Source organism: Vanessa atalanta, chromosome 23, assembly GCF_905147765.1.
Source record: "Vanessa atalanta chromosome 23, ilVanAtal1.2, whole genome shotgun sequence".
In the NCBI taxonomy this organism is placed as follows: Eukaryota; Metazoa; Arthropoda; class Insecta; order Lepidoptera; family Nymphalidae; genus Vanessa; species Vanessa atalanta.
The window spans coordinates 7,912,608-7,933,334 of record NC_061893.1 but is presented as its reverse complement, the minus strand read 5'-3'; the positions used below and the strand labels follow the sequence as shown (position 1 = coordinate 7,933,334).

The following is a 20,727-nucleotide window of genomic DNA, read 5'->3' as shown; positions in this document are numbered from 1 at the left end:
TTTTTGTGGTTTTTTCACTCATAAGTGTGGGCTAAGGGCACAGACGCCGATTATTGGTTGAGGGATGCGTAATGCAGAAATCTTTTTGATTTATATGAGCAAATTATATGCAGCAAAAAAAAGTTCGGTCCCCAAATATGCCGCCCTAGGCTCCAGCCTACTCAGCCTGCTAGTAAATCCGCCACTGCATCTAAGCTCATTAAAAAGATGTACTTAGCAGATTTAAGGAAAGCAAATTGCGTTTATACTTACTTTACTTTTAATATTAACATTATTATCCGCCGCTTTTAATACATTAATACTTATTTGAAGGACAAATATAATGATTAACAACTATCTCAACCAACGAATCGAATAAATTTTGTAACCGAAACTACTGTAATAATTGAAAACAATCAACTATATTTGATTATCACGATAAAATATCGATATGATTAAATAGTTACACAAATCGATGGTATCGATAATCAGAAACAGAACAATAGTCGATACTCGATACGATTCTAAATAACCTAATTTAGGCTTATGGCTTATATTCCGTTAAATAGTTAAATCGAACGTTTGTTTATCTATATTCATTCTTCGATTGGAATAGACTATACGATATTGATCATTGTCGATAGAAACGACTATCGAGAATCGACACTTTAACTCAAAATCTGACTACTGTACAAGTACAACCCTAATTTTGACATGACATAGACATATCATAAATCGTAAGTTTTGTTTTTGTAAGTAATAAATTGCAAGATTCCTCAAAATAAATAATGAATGTAGTCGTAATAATCAATACTTGATACAAGTTTTAATGTATAGGAGTTTTAATTTAATGGGGTACCGTGTGACTGGATCAAAATGTCTTACAATCTGCCTTGGATTCACTTTTATTATGGGGTGCTTCTTGGCATCTCTACCGATTGTTCCTTCGGGTAAGATTTAAAAAACAAAAGTAACATTACATTTAAAAAAGCAGAGTAAAGTTTCTTAGTTGATCATTTAACCACAATATATATTCTTGAGTCTTAACAAACGATTAAAATTAATAATTATTAATAAAAATCTTAGCCTTTTCTTATTCGACAATAATGTTAACTCGTTTAAATAAGTTAATTTAAGTTCATTTAACAAACATTGATTTCCTTTCTCATATTTCCAGAGCCCACAAACCACCGGATATCAACAACATATAGTAAAAAGAAATTAGCCATAATCGTACCATTCAGGGACAGATTTGAAGAACTCCTGGAGTTTGTACCTCACATGTATAAATTTCTAAACAAACAAAACATACCTTTCCACATATTCATCGTCCAACAGAAAGACAACAATCGCTTCAACAGAGCCTCACTCATAAATGTCGGCTTCATTTACACAAAGAAGGATTACGACTACATTGCTATGCACGATGTAGATTTACTGCCAATGAATGATAACTTAAAATATGGTTATCCCAAAAATGGTCCTTATCACATATCCTCACCGCAAACACACCCCAAGTATCATTATGATACTTTTATTGGTGGTATTTTATTAATAAAACGGGAGGAATTCGATTTGGTTAATGGTATGTCGAATAACTACTGGGGATGGGGTTTAGAAGATGATGAGTTTTATGTTAGGTTAAAAGATGCAAAATTAAAAGTTTTGAGACCTGAAAATATCACAACGGGATCAGATAACACTTTTAGGTAATTATTTTTACAGTACTAACCCTTTATTGTTTACCTGCTGAGTTTCTTTTGCTGGATACTTCTCAGGACATGGTATTTCCTTTTCCGAAACCTATGAATGTTTTTATTTGACAATCAGTATGTAAATGAAATTTAAATTAAGAAATTTGATTTGTTTTAAATATTAGAATTGTCGCAGCTCATTATATTTACTAGCTTTCATATTTTTGCAGACATATACATGACAAAACATATAGGAAACGTGATATGAGGAAGTGCTTTAACCAGAGGGAGATTACCCGCCATCGTGACAGAGTGACCGGAGTCCACAATGTTGCATATAAAATTCACAGCACTCACAATGTTTCTATAGACTCTTTACCAATCACAGTGATTAATGTTGAACTGATTTGTAATAAGACTGCAACACCTTGGTGCCAGTGTCCTGAACCACCTAAAGTCAAGAAGGTGAAGTGAGTTAATTTAAACATAGTTATGGAATAAGGCTTCTATGTACTTAAAGTACATTAAAACCATACTTAGCCTGACAAATATTGACCATAGACAATCTAAGGAAAGTCAAAAATTGAGACAATATTGATAATTATACCAAAACCTTCAATAAAAAAATAATTCATCTTCAGAATCTCCAGAAATTTCAACAATACTTGCAGGAATTATATACTCCAATTTAGAAAATAATATTTCCATCACTTCGAACGTTATAAATGTTTAGCTGATGTCAACATATATAAATTGTTGGCTATTTGCCTCGATGAATGAGGGCCAGATATCCGAGCCTTTAAATGTATATATTAGAATTAAAAACCAAGTGAAGATTAGTAAGAATTAAATAAGGCTTATAAAAAAAAGTCAAATTATTGAATTTTTGAAATGAATTGGTGATGCCCTTTTCTATTATGAGTATTTTAAGGGCTTGATCCTCTAATACCTTAAAAGCAATATTCAAACATTTTTTTAATGTATATATATTTTAAAACATACTAATACTCAATTTATTCAACAATAAAATTAAAGCATTTATGGATTTGTGAATGTAATATTTTTTATTCATTTACCTCTGTTTTTTGTATTATCTGTAACCATAGACAGAACTGAGCTATAGAGTTAGAAAATTAGCCATACTAGAAAGAGATAAAGCTGTGGTCAGCCATTAACTATTACTTTTCTAAGTTTGTCTTCTTTACAATTTTTACCCAGACATGTATATACCCTAAGAGCATTGTACAGCGATTGTATAATTAGACAATGGTTTGTCTCCCTCTCTCGAATGTACAATCACTAATGACAGAGAGAGATACAGTTCTGTTTCACTATTTAACTATATACAACTATGGATTCTAGATCAATAAAATTGTTGTACTTTAAGTAAATATTGTATTTGAATTTGTAAGTCAATTACTTATGGTATGTATTAACTTATGTTATAGTTGTATACAATTTAATAATGAAATCCTAGTCTGTCCTATTTTCAAGGATATTTCCTAAATTTATTTGATGTTTTTAAATATATATAATTTAGACTATAATATAGTTTTATTTCTTAACATCTACTGTTGATATCGATTTACAGTATCTTAACTAGTTTAAATAAGTTCGCCAAGTCCTTAACTGCGAATTAGAGACAATGGATGACGTTTTATTTTACAATATGAACTTTTTTTTTTTTAAATAAAGCATGTAAATATATTAAATTTTCCGTATTTTATTTGTTTTTTGATATAATAAAAATACGTTATCTTTTTATAACACCACGCATGAAAGAGAGAGCACTATTATGTAAGTATGATAAACTGCCATAATTGTTCATTTTTTCATTTTTTAACCACACATATATTTGAAGATATGTGCCAAATCCTATTTCATTTATCAATAAATATTATCTAATGTTAGTGTAATGGAACGCAACACGAGTAGTTTGCCTTTTTTTATCACCGCTGGCGCTGTTGTCGCTCTTTCTGTCAAAAAACTGCATGTAATTTTGAAAATTACGTTTAATTACCACGTCCACGCAATATTGAATATTCCTTTATCTAATAAGAAAACAAATATTGAAAAAAAAGTTTTTATTTCAATGTCCTAAAAAGGAGAAATGAAATTTTAAAGTAAATACTGTATACTATATATAACTCGAAGTAAATAATGATGAAATTATTATATTATACTAGTTGTCGCGCGCTGTTTCACTTGTGTTATAGTAGTTGGTCGTCGTGTGTTATATAAAAATGCAATGTCCTGTGGTTTGACCGTGAAAGCGTAAAAGAAAGACAGAATTACTTTCACGTTTATAATATTACTATGGACTAAAAGCTGGCACAAGTATAAACCAAAAATATATAAACGATGTACACACTATTCGAGGCATTTACAGGCACCTTCAAATCATCGTTTCATTCGTATTAAATTTAAAATCACCGGTTCGGAATGTAGATTCTACTGATAACCGGCAAGAAACTCAGTAGTATCAACAATTCTAGAAATAAAAAACAGTGGATTTGAGCAAAGCTTTAATTCGGCTATTACATATTTTAAGTACTATAGTAAAATAGTTGCCAGTATTAATTATGTAGGTATTCCATTTATAATCATAGGCACCAATTCTTTTACACAAAATCTAAATTAATTAACAAGTCTCAAATATACTGCCATCTCTTTCCAACATTTGAGAAGAGAAGAAGAGATAGCAATACTTATCGGTTTTATTTGAAGATTGCGTACAAGAATTAATACCTTTTCATATATATATATACAGAATTAATATTAAAAGCTAATAATGAAAGTACGATTGTATATATTTTATATAATATTATGTTTATAATATTTATTAGAAAAAAACAACTTTTAACATGATAGCGAAATGTTTTTTTGTCTCACAGAAAAAAGTCCTAAATACATTTTAGGATATGTACCATACATGTAATTATTACGTATATAAAAATATTTCATAAGTGTTAAATATTTTTATCTGTGGAAAAATATAAATTTCCCAAGAACATCGGAATAAGCTTGTTAAAATCTTAACCCTAATCTACCCATGAGGGTCGTTTACGTCACACGGAATAAAAAAATAAATAAACTTACTACTAAATTTGAAAATAAAGTTCTGGATACATATGTTTTAAGAGTTATTTCACCAACAGTGGTATATATTTAATTATTTTAAGTACGATAATTACATAAGAATACGAAAATAGGAACAAAAATTCGTTCGAGTTAATAAATATCATCTACACTTTTATACATACAAAGGCAAATACGTTATATGTTTCGTAGCTGATTATATCACTAGACACGTCATGTTTGCAAATGATTAATTGTTTATAAAAAATATAGCTATATATAACCTAACCTGTAAATATTTTAAGGGTATCTTTAAGGAAATTGTGACGTAATAAATGAAAGGAGGGATGTGGATTCAGTGTTGAGAGTCTGTACTTGACTAGAGCTGCTTGCTAAATCTGAATGCACTTTAGTATTGAAATACGACAAAGTTTTTTTTTTTGTTTTATTTGTGCCGTGATGGCACAGATTATTTCGCCAATGTCACGTGCGATACGACAAAGTTATATTGATTAATATAATGTAAAATTGAAAATAGTGTGACGTCATGACATAAAGACGTGTACGTATGAGATAGATTGATTTGTATTTTCCGCCTATCTCATGTATGAGATAGGCGGAAAATACAAATCAATATATAAAACCTTTTTTTTGTTTAAGATTAATATCGAGTACGCTCTTGCAAATACTCTCATTTTGGTATTAGTATGGATCTATGCACTCATTAAGTACGATCAGCTTGAAATTACTGGCGTGCATTTATATTAATTACGCTCGTACTTACATACAGAGCCGGATTTAAAGAGGCCGTGGAGCAACAGGGGAATGGAAGCCCTAATTATTATTATGCGAGTGTTACGAGACTAGCCCTAGCCTCCAATACGGTGCTACGTCATAGGATATCATAATTAATAATATCATTAATAATGTCACATTATTATTATTATTACATATTATTACAATTATTATTGTAATTAATTGATCAATAATTTGTACAACTTTAGTTGATATTATTTTATATGGAATAACATTTAATATTGGCATGTAACACTATTTCTTATTTTAAAAGTGATTGAGCTGTCATAAGGAAAACAATTGGATGATGGGGGCATTGTAAAAATATAGAGAGAGATTGAAACATCATGGTACAACATAATTTTATTTTGCCATCCCGAACTACTGAAATTACACGAGTTAATTTGAACATTTTCATTTCCGTCAGCCAAGTTTGTAAATAAATTGTTTAATTTCTTGTAGCAGTAATATTATAATCAGACTATATACATTGTGGGAGCCTCTCTTTTACGGAGGCTCCAGGGCAGTTGCTCCGGTTGTCTTCCCTTAAATCCGGCACTGACATGTAGCCTTATTATTAATTTAGCTAGGTGTAGAAAAAAAAATTTTAGGTTGTACAAATATGTTTGACTATTCTAAACATGTGTAAGGGCGCGATGTCGTGAGTTAACAAATATATAGACATTATTTAATTTACGTATATAACATGTCTAGATTGTGTGAGATATCATATAACACGTGGCTGTATAAGCTCTTACTAAGACTACACTGTGTAAATATGTAAATTACTACTTGAATAAGAGATTTTAACGTGCAAGTGTACGTACAAAGAGCAGCTACAGTGCGCATAATCGATTATTATTAGAATGATAAATAGTATCAACTTTGACAGTAAGTACTACAGTTTTTGTCGACTGCACATTAACGATATCGTAGAGATATTCTTTAAGAACGTTCTCGAAAATCACCGCAGAACACGTTCGTGAAATATAAGAAAATTATATGCTTCGTAGTTTCAATAATTGATGTACAAAAATATCGTTTCCATTTAACGATTTTCAAGATTTCTCGAGTGAGATGCGAAGCGAGTTCCGAGTTCTTACAGAATAACACCGATCATGACCATTCCGTTGTACAAAATCTCAAAACAGTTATCAAATCATTACAGAAACATACTTCCATCTCTTTCTCATTCAAGGGATTAAAAAAGGACAAGAACTCTTAGTCGAATCCAATTCGTTTCGAGATTATGTACAACAGAATAGTAATAAACAAAAAAAAAAAAAATTAAAACATGCCAACTATATAAAATAACTAATAAAATAAATATATCTTTGAAATAAACTTTTAATAAAATACATTTGTATTCAGCAAAACAATTGACTACACTTGATTTTGTGTTATGGCAACAAATTATAAAACCACAGTTCACTAATCAACTTTTTTTTTAATGTAGCTCATAAAAGCAACAACTTTATTAATCTCGGCTGTTAATTGGGATCTTACATGACGACATAAAATGGATACGAAGACATGACATCTGTTGGTCTAAATATAAAGTAATTTGAGGTTACCGTCAAAGATTCAGACATGCCCAAAAAAGGGTTAAGCCATTCAGTTAAAAAAAAAACGCCTCACCTTGTAAGTCAATATAGAATTATCTGGCAATTTATATTAGACGGGTAACAATTTTTCATTACCAGTCCAGAAAAGCTCAACTCACACGGTGTAGAAAAATTCGGAAATCACAATAAGAATTGTGCATTAACAATGTGTACGTAGCTTAATAGCTTGCTGTGTGTTCTGTCGCGTTATTTATGGATATTTTAACTTAACCGATGCTTAAGGTCGTGCAGATCCCAATTTAGTGTCAATTTAGGTGTGATTCTCTTATAAGATTCATAGTTTGAACTAAACGTATCTCTAACTAAAACAGAGATTATTTTTAATAATCCTATTATCACTTCACTATCACATTTCAAACGACCGTTAGTCCTCATTAAGTCACGATTCTAGACGCAATTAATATTGTCGCTTACATATACGAAAAGTGGCGGCTTTTGTCAAAGTACAACGCACCACCTCTAGCCGTTTCGTTGTCAAAAACGGCGCTTTAAATAATATGAATATTCAAAAAAAAATGTTTTTGCCATCCAAGAGTAGGAACATTTTTCGAAATCTTTGCGTCGTTTAATGACAACAAAATTAACGTGAAAATTATAAAAACATGCTTATCAACAAAAGATCTTCTTAACAATTTTAAATTTACATTTTTCGAAGATATTTTGTTGCTGACCGTACACACCACATAACCTATAAGATATTCATATTGGTTTTTAAAAACAATAAACATAATTATTTATACAACAAATCAAAAGTTATGTTCATGGACAGTCAGAATTGGCCGAACTACCTTATAATAAACTTCATAAAAAAAATTCAACAGTGTATAGAACAATTTACGTTACAATATAGAATCGAATAAAGGCACATTTGATATATTATGTATTAATTTTCTTCATGAAAATATTACTATATTTATATAATGTTAAGTAACTAAGGCTCTACACTGAGTGCGCAAGTAAAGCAATTCGGCCAAATAGTTCGTTCACTCAGGACAATACAAGTTTAAGAATTTAACTCATAATAAATTATAATTTTTGCTATAAAAAAATCATCTGACTAATTAAAGGCATTCAACAACAAAGGGATAACAAGTGACCCATCAGCTTTGGCAGTAATAAATTTCATCAAAATCATACATAAAAAAACGACAAGCAATCTTCCTAATATGCCTACTAAATATAAATTATTGAATATTTATATGTCCTGAAATGAACGCACTTCAATAATTATTTAATAAATTATAAGTTGTCATTCAATATGGCGCGCGACGGCGGTTTATTTCCCGCGCGGCGCGCAACACGTCAGCTACAGCGCGCAACCGCCTCCCTACACAGAAATAGAAGATAATATTACATCCCCACGACGTTCAATAACATATATTGATGTATATAATGTGATAATTTGTGTTTTTACTTGTATATAACGGTACTCTACGTAAAATAATTACAATTCGACACTCAAAATCAATACAGTTTAGATATCCTATAGTATATTCTACTGGCAAGAGGAATAAAGATAAACAAACCTTAGATTTACAGATTCTATGCGATTAGCTCTGCTATATTTTGCAAGAAATTATTGTTTAATAAAGCTTTATTAATGATAAAATACTATTTCACAAGTCCATAACGAATAACAAGAGATTACATTAGATCTTGAACTTACAATTTCAGGTCAAATTTGTTTAATTATTTTCACTCCTACCAGTCGAACCAGCTATAGTAATAATTGCAACTTGATTTTTTTATATCATTGAATAAATCAATCAAACGTAATTTTGAAATATACCAAAGTCACGTGTAGATTTTTTAAATTTTAAGCCGTTGAAATTAATTTGGCGGGAAAAACCAAAACGCCAGAGAAATTATCACATTCGACTTCATATTATAAATAATAGAATTATTTTGTTTTGTTTTCGAGATCTATATTTTATCTATATTTTCGAGATCTATTTGGTGAATCTAACTAGACCGAAGGAAAGTGAAGGTGGAGAGAATTAATGAGTTCGACAATTAAAATAACTGATCTCATCAATTTCGAATTTAGATTATGAAATATAATTAATTATCGTAATCACGTTGAGTAATGAATTTTAATTATTTTACATATTATGTACCTTATCGAAATAGTTAACAACGTCAATGAAAGATATATTTGTTATTAATTTAAAATTTACGAAATACAGATAAATAAAAATGACAATTAATGGATGCAAGGACAACAATCAAATGGGGTATTAACTAATGCTTTACATCTACGTATATTGCAGACTCAATATTTCCCGACAGTTATAAACTATACAGTTTTCAGGGATGGAAGAGAATTTATTATGTCAAATTCATTTTTATTTTAAAATAATCATCAATATTTACTGGCAACATTGTAATTCCAGTAAATATGATATGATTTAAATCACGTCACTAAATCTGCAATATACTCTTTAATATATAAAATCATATAATACGGTGAAAATCAACGTTGCAAATATAATTTTAAGTATGGTTTCGAATATTGATATAAAAAATATTGGCAACGTCGCAGAAGTAAAGCCTCGATAGAAAAAAAAAAAAACGGGGGACAGAATAAAAATACCTTGCTGCAAGTTCATTTTCTTTTATTTCCATAGAAGCTTTACTACGTCGAGATAACAAATAATAAACTAACAATACAATATCTAGACACTGACAACATTTGATTTTAAATTTAAAATACTGATACAACAATTAATTCTACTTATAAAAAATCTATGACACAACAACGAAAAAAAATTTTACAACATTAATAATCTTAATTTTAATACGAAGACTTTTTTTGGCATAATTTTGTGCGACTTTTGTCTTTTTGTGTTTTTTCTTTTTTTGTCGACAAGATTTTGTGCTGTTTACAATTTGACACATTGGGATATTACAAAGAAAAATATCACAGAATATAAAATCACATCTATTCAACTTGTCTAAAGATATAAATTCTTTTTGGAATTTTCTAATATTTTAGATTAAATAACCGTTATAATATGTATAGATAGATAGGTATACATTTATTATACTTACAACATAGTTGATAAAATATACGAATGTGTACAGCCAGTTTTAAAAATTGTAATAAAATTTTGAATTGACAAATACGATTTTATATTTAATTTACTACTAATATATCGTATACTTGAAATAAAATACAATATTGAATTCTAATTTATCAGAGTAAGATAAATTATTAGGATTAATATGAATTCAAATTTTAAATTTCGAACATTTTATTTATCGACTTTTATCTACAAATTTCTCAGATCATACCCAACGAACATCGATAGATCGATTGAAAATTTATTCGATTTAAAAATAGAAACGATTATTTTTCTACTCCTAATTATAATAAGAAGTGTTATAATCAAAAAGAGTAATGTAATTCCATTGAAAAATTATACAAATTAATATTAAAACTGGCTACATTACAGTTGTAAAATTTAATTCAAGTTTCATATATATATATATATGTATTACTATTATATATAAAATATTAATTAAAATACATATATACTATATTTATGAAATATATATCGTTTAGAGAACAGCTTAAAATATCTAAGATAAAATGTATTTCTTATATCACTAAAAAAACGACATACTATCTTTTAGAAATAATTAAATATTAAATAATGACAGAAATACATACATATATAATTATAAAAACATTTTATTATATACTAAACAACTAAATGTATAATAAAACAGTGACGTTTTATCTCAAGACATTATGAGTAAAATGTTATACATTATATATGAAAGAGCTTATGTTTCCTAGGTATTTGTTATTTAAAGGAAAAACAACTTTATGCCATTAACAAAAGGGTTCTTATTCGTTAACTTAGGTGCATTAAAAGATGTATAGTCATCCCGTTTTAACAGCAATGTTTTCTAACATTAAGAAATACTCTATCCCTCTCATATTTTTAATACAGATTATACACACGAATTATTCATTGTGTTTGCTTTTAAATTAATTATGTTTTTGTTAATTTAAGGCAGAATGGCATAAGGATAAAAATCTCGTCTCATAGATCCCTTAAGGCGTCACTAACCATATTGTAATAATAATATGCTCTAGGTATTCACATTGTCTTTTAGAATCTTTAAAATATTTATAAGAGTAATACAGGGATGTTGGTGGTTACCCGAAGGCGACGTTGCATAATGAGTCTATAGATAAAATGTCAATGATATTATATTAGCTATAAAAGACTTACGCCCTTACGTTATTCAGCGGATGTTCAGTTAAACATAGATTTATCTCTTTCTTACATTAATGATTTAACATTCGAAAGAAAACGAGAGCATTATGTAACTAAACACCCTTAACCAAATGTATGTAAAGCTGTTAGGTATTAATTGTGATAAATCGTTTTGTATTTAAACATTACATAGATATTTTATTAGAATAGGAATCATAGACATATTTAATATGTTATTAAAATAAATAAAATTTTGATAAATAGAGTAACCCTATAATTTGAAAAATTACACTGTATTGATCCATATCATCCCGTATGTCTTTATACCATAAACAAAAAACAACCATAGACTATTTTCTCAATTCATCGAAAAGTTAACATTAATTGAGTTTTATAATTTAATTATAATTGAAGTGTATTAAGTAACATTTTAATGTTTAATAAACGTTTCGAGTGAGAAATGGAAGACAATAATTGTAGAAAAATATTTACTTAAGAGCGGGGAGAATAATTTATATAAATTTAGTTTATATATTAATTCTACAACTATCAAAATTCAAATTCAAAATATCATTTAAAGTCTTACAAGAACATTAATTTATTTAAAAGTCTCTTTAGTATTATAAGAAGCTATCACCGGTTAAAAAAATAAGAACCGATGTGAATCTGCTACTGAGTAAGTCATCATAAAATCATAAGCACGGACACGCAAGGCCGGATTATACGTTAGGCAGTCAACTGCCTTGGGGACCCTAGTCGATGCGTTGCGAATAATAAGAAAATAAGGTATTTAAATATATGTTCATAAAAATTCTGGCGATATATATTTCTCTTATATGAAAAGCGTTGTCATACTTTCGTAATACAGTAAAAAAAAAATCATAATTATGAAGCATTGTGGTAGAAAATAAACCTTATTAGGAAGTTAGAAAGGGGTAAAGGGTCCCCGAAATGGTTAATCCGGACTTGCATACATTACCACAATTATAATTACAGTTGAGATTAAAACATTTCTAAATAAACTCTTTCTTGAACAATATAATAATACGAAGTTGGAGTAAAATTTTGGCAGACATTTGACACGATACAATGAACGAAACGATGAACCCAGCTATATCCAAATGCAATCACCATAATTTAAGAAAAATGAGACACAACTTGCATATATCGTCTACCTATTTTGGAACTGCGTGGTGGAATAAACCAAAACATTTTAACTAGAGAAGAGGATTAGCCAAGCATAACATACTCGCACATTTTTGAATATACGATAATATTCTCCCAAACTTAGTAAATCTCGGCGACCAATCAGAAGACAATGCACGAATGAGCACGCAAACACAAGGGCAATTCTCATTCCTATGCAAGTGAGTGTAGAGACCCCGTTTGCATAGGAATGACAATGCAATCCGACGAATGACACTAAAATCGTCAACTTTTTTAACTCGATGCAAAAGTTAAAACTTTATCGTGTGAATCTGTCTGTCTGTGACATCGTAGATCTTTGTTTGAAAGGCAACTTGAACGAGTGTTCTTAGTCATGATCAAACCGCAGTACAAAGATCATCAGCTCTTTTCTAGTTATTAAATGAATGAGCAACTTGTAATGGTCTTATGGAAACACCATTTAACTTCAATATTACAATAATATGACCTAGCTTGATGGTTCAGCATAATCTGGAACAGCATTTCAGCTGATGTTTGAGCTCATTGGTCTCAATGAATAGTTTTTTTTTTATGAAATAGGCGGATGGGCGACCTGGTATTAAAAAATTGTAATTATTTCTTACATCTCCAATGCCTCACCAAAATTGGGAACTAAGTTATTATCCCTGATGCCTGAAGTTATACTAGCTTACTTACCCTTTAAGCCCGAACACAACAATACAAGTATCTCTGTTTGGCGGTAGAATATATGTTGAATGGGTACCCAGTAAATTATAGTTAAAATCTATTTTATTGGGTATTCTTAGGGAAGATCATCTGGGGAGTACACTCGGGCACATAACTGGGTCCAATAAGTTTCCTCGAATACAACAACGACCGAAAACAAAACTAAACAATCGCTTCCGTATCACTAATGACATGAATCCCGTGTTTAGTCAAGATAAGTTTGACAATATCGTTACAGCTACGCGTCTTGTAGTTCCTACTGTCACGATCCTTCAACTTGATACTCTTTACCTTATCACATAGCTTACTTACCTCTGACTTGCTCTTCTTAATCTCGTCCGGTTTCAGTTTCCTTATCGTGGACGCAGAACACCGTTTCTTGACGGTCGGTTGTTTCGTTTCCGTGTTACCCTCGCTCACCCTCCGCCTGTACAAATCGTAGTCGTCCTTCGAAAGGTAACTATCGAGTGAACTGTAAGCACTTACCTTCTCGTCTTTGATGGCGTGTTGTTTTACATCGCTTACGATTTTAACCGCTTTTCCTGGGACATACGTCGACGGTACCTTATCGATGTACGCCATCTTCGGTTTAGGATCCAACGTTGGACTTATCGTGTCCGTATGATTGGGCATTAGGAAGTTTGATTTCTTCGCTCGCTTCACGGTTATCGTCTCGTCTACGATTGACGGTTTGTCTCGGATCGATATCAGTATGTTCTTGAAGCTCGTCTCCTCTGGTGACGTCATAATGACGTCTTGCGGTGACTTTTCGTAGTTGGCTAGGATATCATTGAGGAGGTTATACTCACTGTTTCCGTGCAGCGTGTAGATAAGGTCATGATTAATTATTGCTGTTAAAGTGATAAATTTACTTAAATATATAAGTCTGTAAGTATATATATATATATATATATATATATATATAATTAAATAAATCCTATAATAACATGAACATGACTTTCATAAGTACAAGCCTATTCTCAAACACAATACCTAATTTTCAATTTTCAAACATTTATCATAATTCTTTAAAAAAAAACATTACTCACGTGACGCAAGGTATAGATCCATAGAGCCTATTCTGCCTTATGTAGGCCAGTACTGCGTCGTCGGTCAAGTACTTGGCGCTTTCGCCGCGCTGCAGCAAGCGACGGATGACAGTCGAGCTCACTTCATTCGCTATGTAGTTAGTTACAAGTGTCACGTTCTTCTGTAATGTATATATGTATGTATATGTATATTTATATATATGTCAATGTACTGTATTAGTTACTAGTCTTTTTTACACGAGTGGGCAATAAAGGTGTGTAATGGTTTTCGTAGAATTAAATTATTAAATTCATCGTTAGAATCCTTAAATCATACGTTCAGGACAGTCAGTTTGCTTTTCTTAGGGCTCTGTGCAAACCCGTCCGGGTAGATACCAGCCATTCATCAAACATTCTACAAGTCAATGTAACTACAGTCACAAAGGACATAACATCTTCGTTCTCAATGTTGGTGGGGCATTGGTGATGTTTGGAATAGTTAAGCTGGTATTTGCTTCTCTTACCTTTCTTGCTGAGTTTGTTCATTACTTTGCCCTTCTTTGACGCCGCAACGTATCGACGAAATTAATTTAGGAACAATTTATGAGCCGGAAAGTATAGGGGCTATTATTTTAATTTAAAAATTAAATAGTAGTTTATTCTGTTATTTAGGTTTAGAGTTGTTACAGCGGTAACAGAAATACTTCATCTGTGAAAATTTCGAGTATCTGACTATCATGGTTCATGAGATACAACCTGGTGGCGGACGGAGTCTTTGTAATAGGGTCCCGTTTTAGCATTTGGGTACGAAACTAAAGACATATATTTCAGAAACTTATGTTAAAAATAAAATAAACTTACTCTATATTTGTAAAGCATATCCGATTCATATATAAATCGTCCAGGATCACTTCCGGCCCTCGTCACGACGACCAATCCGTGACGACCGACTATCGTCTCCAACTGAAATAGTGGACACTTACATTCAGCGAAAAATCTAAAAAAATTTTTTACAAAACCAGATGAAATCTTCCTAATTAACCAATAACATACCAGTTATTTTAATAATGTTCGATTTTCAAAAAACGAGGGTCTTTAGTTACTTTCGCATTTATAATATTAGTATAGATAAATATTATATATACATATATATATAATATTTATTATATAATATTATATATATATTAGTATTTATTTCACTTACATCTTCATCCGACCACAGGCCAGGTTTAGCGAACGACTCCAGCAGGTCAGCACCACAGAGCAATTTAACGGTGACCCCCTCGCCTACATTACCATTAAGTTTCTCGTTCAAATTATTCTGCTCGTCGATACTGTTCACGTTTAAAACATCGTCCGGAAGCCAAGATGGCGACTCCGTGTTAATATTTAAGGGTGACATGTGACAGTTGATTGTGTCCTGAAATTAATAATATTGACTAAAAATATGTCTCAAATATCGATCGTACTGTTCAATCTACATCGTGCCTTCTCCATCGCCCGTGACATTTGCAATATAATCTGTGCCCGCTTGGCACAAAATATCAATAAAAATCTTAAATCCAACGACATCAGCAGTCTATAAACTTAACCTAACGTCTTTAAAATTGACACGATGACTACGGTAGATAGTAGTCGTACGTTTTCTAATCGTAAATTATATTTTTTCTTTTATTAAGCCGTATCCTATATAAACTTTTTCTTATCTTAGATACAAGAACAAGTGCGGCAAGAATAAGAATAAAGCTTTTCTGCAAAGTTATCATTTAATATTTCAAAACAAAAAATAAGCTAAATTTTCCATTTAAGTGGGGCATTTTACGCTAAAAACTGTCAAAAGTCCAACAGAAAAGAAAAACATGTTATCACACAGATTATTTATGGACTATAACCCATTATCGACATTTGTAAATAATGTATTTTAACGTTGTTATTAAAACAAAATATAATGTGAACTATAATACTTATTTTAAGTCGCAAATAGGAATTTATAAATTTTAGAAAACTTATCGGCTACAGGAAACACTTAAAACATTAGAAAGTCGCACTGTTGACAACAATTCTGCTCCCTACATAGAAGAACACATCATTAATTACGGACATAAATATAGTTTACTCCATAAGGTATCAATACGGTTTTGGAGAACATTGGAGAAAATTGCCAACGTTACTTCTAGATGTTTCATCGCTCAACACGACATGAATTACAGACAGAAATTAAACTCACACAAACAACACTACAAGTGTAAAATAACAGAACAGATCGATTGGCTTGGCTATATTTACCATTGGCCTTCGAGCCTGTCCTTGGCGATGTTTATCGATTACAAGACTCATAAATGCAACGCTATATTATGTTGCAACCTTTATTCTAGTTACAGTGATATATCTATATTTATCTAAAGATATGGTAAAACTTCTCTAGCCGTTAATACACCGCGAACCATGGAATCTAAAATGCCTGCGTTTACACAGGCTGTTTTTATGTAAAGTAATCTTTTGTGGGAACAAATCTTTATATATTCTTCATGACTGATCATTATTAAATAACTTCTCTGTACCCTGATCTCCTTGAAAATGCCAAATGTTTGGCTGAACATTTCATGTAAATAACTCTGTCACAGTGAGAATAAAGTTCTTTCAACCGAATTTTTAATAGTTACAGCCGGGCTAAGCCTTCACTATTTTTATGGTTTGGAGCTTACAACACAACGTTGCTCCAGTGTGATTAGAATTGGAAACACGTGCTGCAGATTTTGATCAAACACACCTTGCATGTTTTCCTGCACCACCGAGCCCGAATGAATTATAAACACAAGTACAACAAATGATAACGGATTGGTGTTTGCCTGGATTGGAACCTTTACAATCTTTAGTTACCATTCATATGCCCTATTAGTTAGTGTGGTTGTTTTGTGCTAAGGTATGAATGAAACATTAAATACCTACACATAATTGCATATCTTATCGATAAATGACCTTGATCTTATGTAATTACATGAATTACTTTACGAAACGCTGATAGAAATTCAATGTTAAATTAAAATAAACAATGTAAATGATTAATTTATCTCAAGATAGCCGAGAATAAATGAAAATAAACAAACACATGGATGCTTACTCACACTTTAACACGGTTATACATAAACTGATTGTCTCCAAGCTAAATTATAGGCGCACCTATATATCTAAACTCATTTTTAATTGTTTTTTGATATCTCTATTCTTACATTAGTCATCTCACGCACACTAAGACATCTTGTAAGCACAAACATCACTCACTCATACTAATGCACGCTAATCAATACCAATTTCTCTCAACGTATATAATAAAATTTATATAAATAAATGAGAGGGAAGACTTAATAATAATAACTTATTGTTTTATTCAATTGCCTATACTGGCAGTAGGGTAGCAATCGGTATGATTTATTGTGGACTAGTTTGTGTCTCAGGTTGAGAACCAACTTATTATTTAGTTACTCGACTGCAAAACATAAATACTTTTCATATATAGTTATTTCACGATATTTGATTTAAAAAATATGCTTATCTGTCTCACATTAAGCTTGAACATATTATACATCACTATTAGCGTATCACTATTAGCGTACATTATTATAAGTGAATGATGCCTTAGCTTAGTAGATGTCGTAGTGTTTGTGTGGTACTACAACGAGTAAAGACAGCAAAAAAATACAAATTAGATTAAATTTGTTAAGTTTATTTTTTTAACTATTTGTTTAATTTAACATTAACGGATGCCTTGTTAGTAAATAGATCTCTACTTAAAAATATTCAGAAGAGCCAGGGTCGGTTAAAAAAAGGGTCCCATCATTAGCAAACAGACCTTATGAAATAATTTAATAGAAAAATTATTATATAATTAAAATTTCTACCTGATGGTATTGTAATGACAATTTCGTTCTCGTCCACCCAGACTGCTGTGTCTCCCATTCAGAGATCTTGATCCAACCCGACGATCTCAAAGCTAACTTGAGCATTGATATCCTATTAATGAGAAAAATAATCTTAGTAAAACATGTGTATGAATATAAATTTATTGAAAACTTTTAAAAATCTGTTTAGGAGATATTATGTTGTTAACTTGTAGGTTCACCCTCTAATCTCTATCTCTCATAGATCAAAAATAACAGAAAAATCAAATGCAGGATTAATGGATTGATGTACTTTCATAGAGATGGACTTTCACAATTTTCATATATCGGGCTTCTCGTAATTTCTCTACATCATTTTTTAGGCCTTTGCAAAATAAGAGATACTCTATTAATTTTATTATGAAAGAAGAACAAAAAATCTATTTAAGTCTCACCTATGATGTGAAGCAACAAGATCTTTCTTTCCATAAGCATCATGAACTGGAGACACAATACCACCTACAACAGTCCCCATACCCAAAGATTGCATATAATCTCTTGCTATTTCTGTAAAAAAAAAAAACTATATACTTTATTGATTTGATTAAATTCATTGAATTATTACACAACACTTGACTTAAGTGTAATGTAAAAGAAAAAAGCATATTTTTTATTTTTTTTATTTTGAATGAATAACAAGCACCAGTTATAAAACATAAATATCCAAATTATTTATTTTATATATTCTATGTTATGTTTTGTTAAAATGGTATAATAAAATCGTAACTCACGTAAATAATACATAATGTATTATTTACGTGAGTTCCATGCAGATAAGCACTATTATTATGTATAAAATTACACAATATATAATATTTATTAAATTAAAAAATATATATTAAACGTTTATTCAATATTTTTTTTAGATAATGAAATAGATCTAATACAGAAAATGTTTGAAATATATTTGAACGAAATCTGAATGTAAAAAATATAAATGTAGAAACACTATGTAAATAAACATCGGAAAATGTTATTATTTTAATAATTATATAAACGGCCAAACTATTATTAATATAACTCTATAATTAATATAAATAAATACGTAAATTGATATATCAATAACTTACCGAACATTCGTAAATGCATATACGTCGGAGGACTAAAACTACCACAAGCCATTAACACAATTTTGCCTTGAGACATTTTCCACAATCTTATAATTAATATTGTTCACAAAATTACAGTATCTGAAATTCGTATCCTGTCTTATATGAATGAAATCAATGCTTATTGACTGTTGTGTACATCAAATCTATACATTACTCATAGCTCAAACTGTATAACTGACATAAGAAAAACTGATTACTGAGCGTGAGTTGACTTGCTGAATAAAACCAAAATTCTAGTAGAAATTCTTGCCAAATAATGTATTAATGTTACCCCTAAACAAAATTATATTACTGTTTTGTAAAATTATTTATTTGTTTTGATTATATATTTAATGATTGCTCCAAATATATAATAAGAACCATCCAATTTTCTTATTCAAAATATTTATTAAAAAAGTATATATTTTTTTAAATCATTGTGTTGGATATTATTTTCATAAAGCTATGGCTAAAATTAAATGGGAATATTTTTTTATCGCCGTTTCCTTTTCCGTCCGAGAGGAATGAATAAAATATTTTACATATTTTTTATCAAATTAATTTTTTAGTCAAATTACAAATATAAAAACCTTTTGAACTTGTAATACCTAGTGACATAATAGGGTATTTTCGGTAGTGCAAAATAAATTATGAAATGGGACAATAATTAAAATATATGAAGAAATATACTGATATTACTGAAACACCAAATATTTATAAATGTTAACATTGAACGAGTACGGTTGTACATACACGATTGTTGTTTCTAACAATCTAACGTCATTAAAATGACTGAAAGCGTTTTTGCGGAAATAAAAAAGGCTTAAAATTTAATTTCATTTTATGGCAAGGAGCGTGTTTATTTTGCCGAAATATATATTTTGTGGCTTTTTATTGGGAAAAACAACTATTTGAAGTACTTTTTCAAACATAGTAGATTACCTTATTGAATAGTATCGATTGATCAATGCCTATAATCATATTCCCTTATGAAATCTACAATTAAAATTCAGTATTTTAGTATTTGCAAGCTTATAAGGAATTTTAAATCAATAATGTACTATTCAAAAAATAATCGTTAATTATTTTTATTATATTATGAGGCGATTCATAAGTGTAATACTTATGAATCGCCTCATAATATAATAAAAATGATGATGTAATTTTTTTAAGTAAATATGTTCACACCAATAGCTTTAAAGCATATTTTTTTTAAAGTTTTTTTTGCTATTATAGAAATTAATTAGATTTTTTTATAACATCAGAATGTTATAAAATGTTAAAGATTTTTGTCCCAGTTGTTTATTCATTCGAATAAATCGAGACCTGTGCCCACCCTCATTTCAATGATTTCATAGATATTTATTATTATATTTA

The 20,727-nt window shown here is 30.0% G+C and overlaps 2 protein-coding genes across 4 annotated transcripts; one reads left to right on the top strand and one right to left on the bottom strand.

Annotated features, from left to right (window-relative positions):
- Positions 1–688: 688 nt before the first annotated feature.
- Positions 689–3,217, top strand: LOC125073027 (beta-1,4-galactosyltransferase 7). Its single transcript, XM_047683704.1, has 3 exons — positions 689–929; positions 1,157–1,688; positions 1,904–3,217. The coding sequence occupies exons 1-3, from the start codon at positions 809–811 to the stop codon at positions 2,145–2,147; spliced, it is 897 nt and encodes a 298-aa protein (XP_047539660.1). The 5' UTR covers positions 689–808; the 3' UTR covers positions 2,148–3,217.
- Positions 3,218–5,946: 2,729 nt separating this feature from the next.
- On the bottom strand, positions 5,947–19,536 carry LOC125073012 (nicotinamide/nicotinic acid mononucleotide adenylyltransferase 3). Of its 3 annotated transcripts, XM_047683669.1 has the most exons (8): positions 19,330–19,536; positions 18,655–18,766; positions 18,221–18,332; positions 15,526–15,741; positions 15,183–15,284; positions 14,343–14,503; positions 13,780–14,101; positions 5,947–8,498 (listed from the first exon to the last, which is right to left on the bottom strand). In XM_047683669.1, exons 1-8 carry the CDS (start codon positions 19,403–19,405, stop codon positions 8,478–8,480), a joined length of 1,122 nt encoding a protein of 373 aa, XP_047539625.1. In that variant the 5' UTR covers positions 19,406–19,536; the 3' UTR covers positions 5,947–8,477. The 3 variants fall into 3 exon arrangements, with proteins under 3 accessions (XP_047539625.1, XP_047539624.1, XP_047539626.1); XM_047683668.1 differs by lacking the exon at positions 5,947–8,498 and having other exon boundaries at positions 10,911–14,101; XM_047683670.1 differs by lacking the exon at positions 5,947–8,498 and having other exon boundaries at positions 13,750–14,072.
- Positions 19,537–20,727: the final 1,191 nt, after the last annotated feature.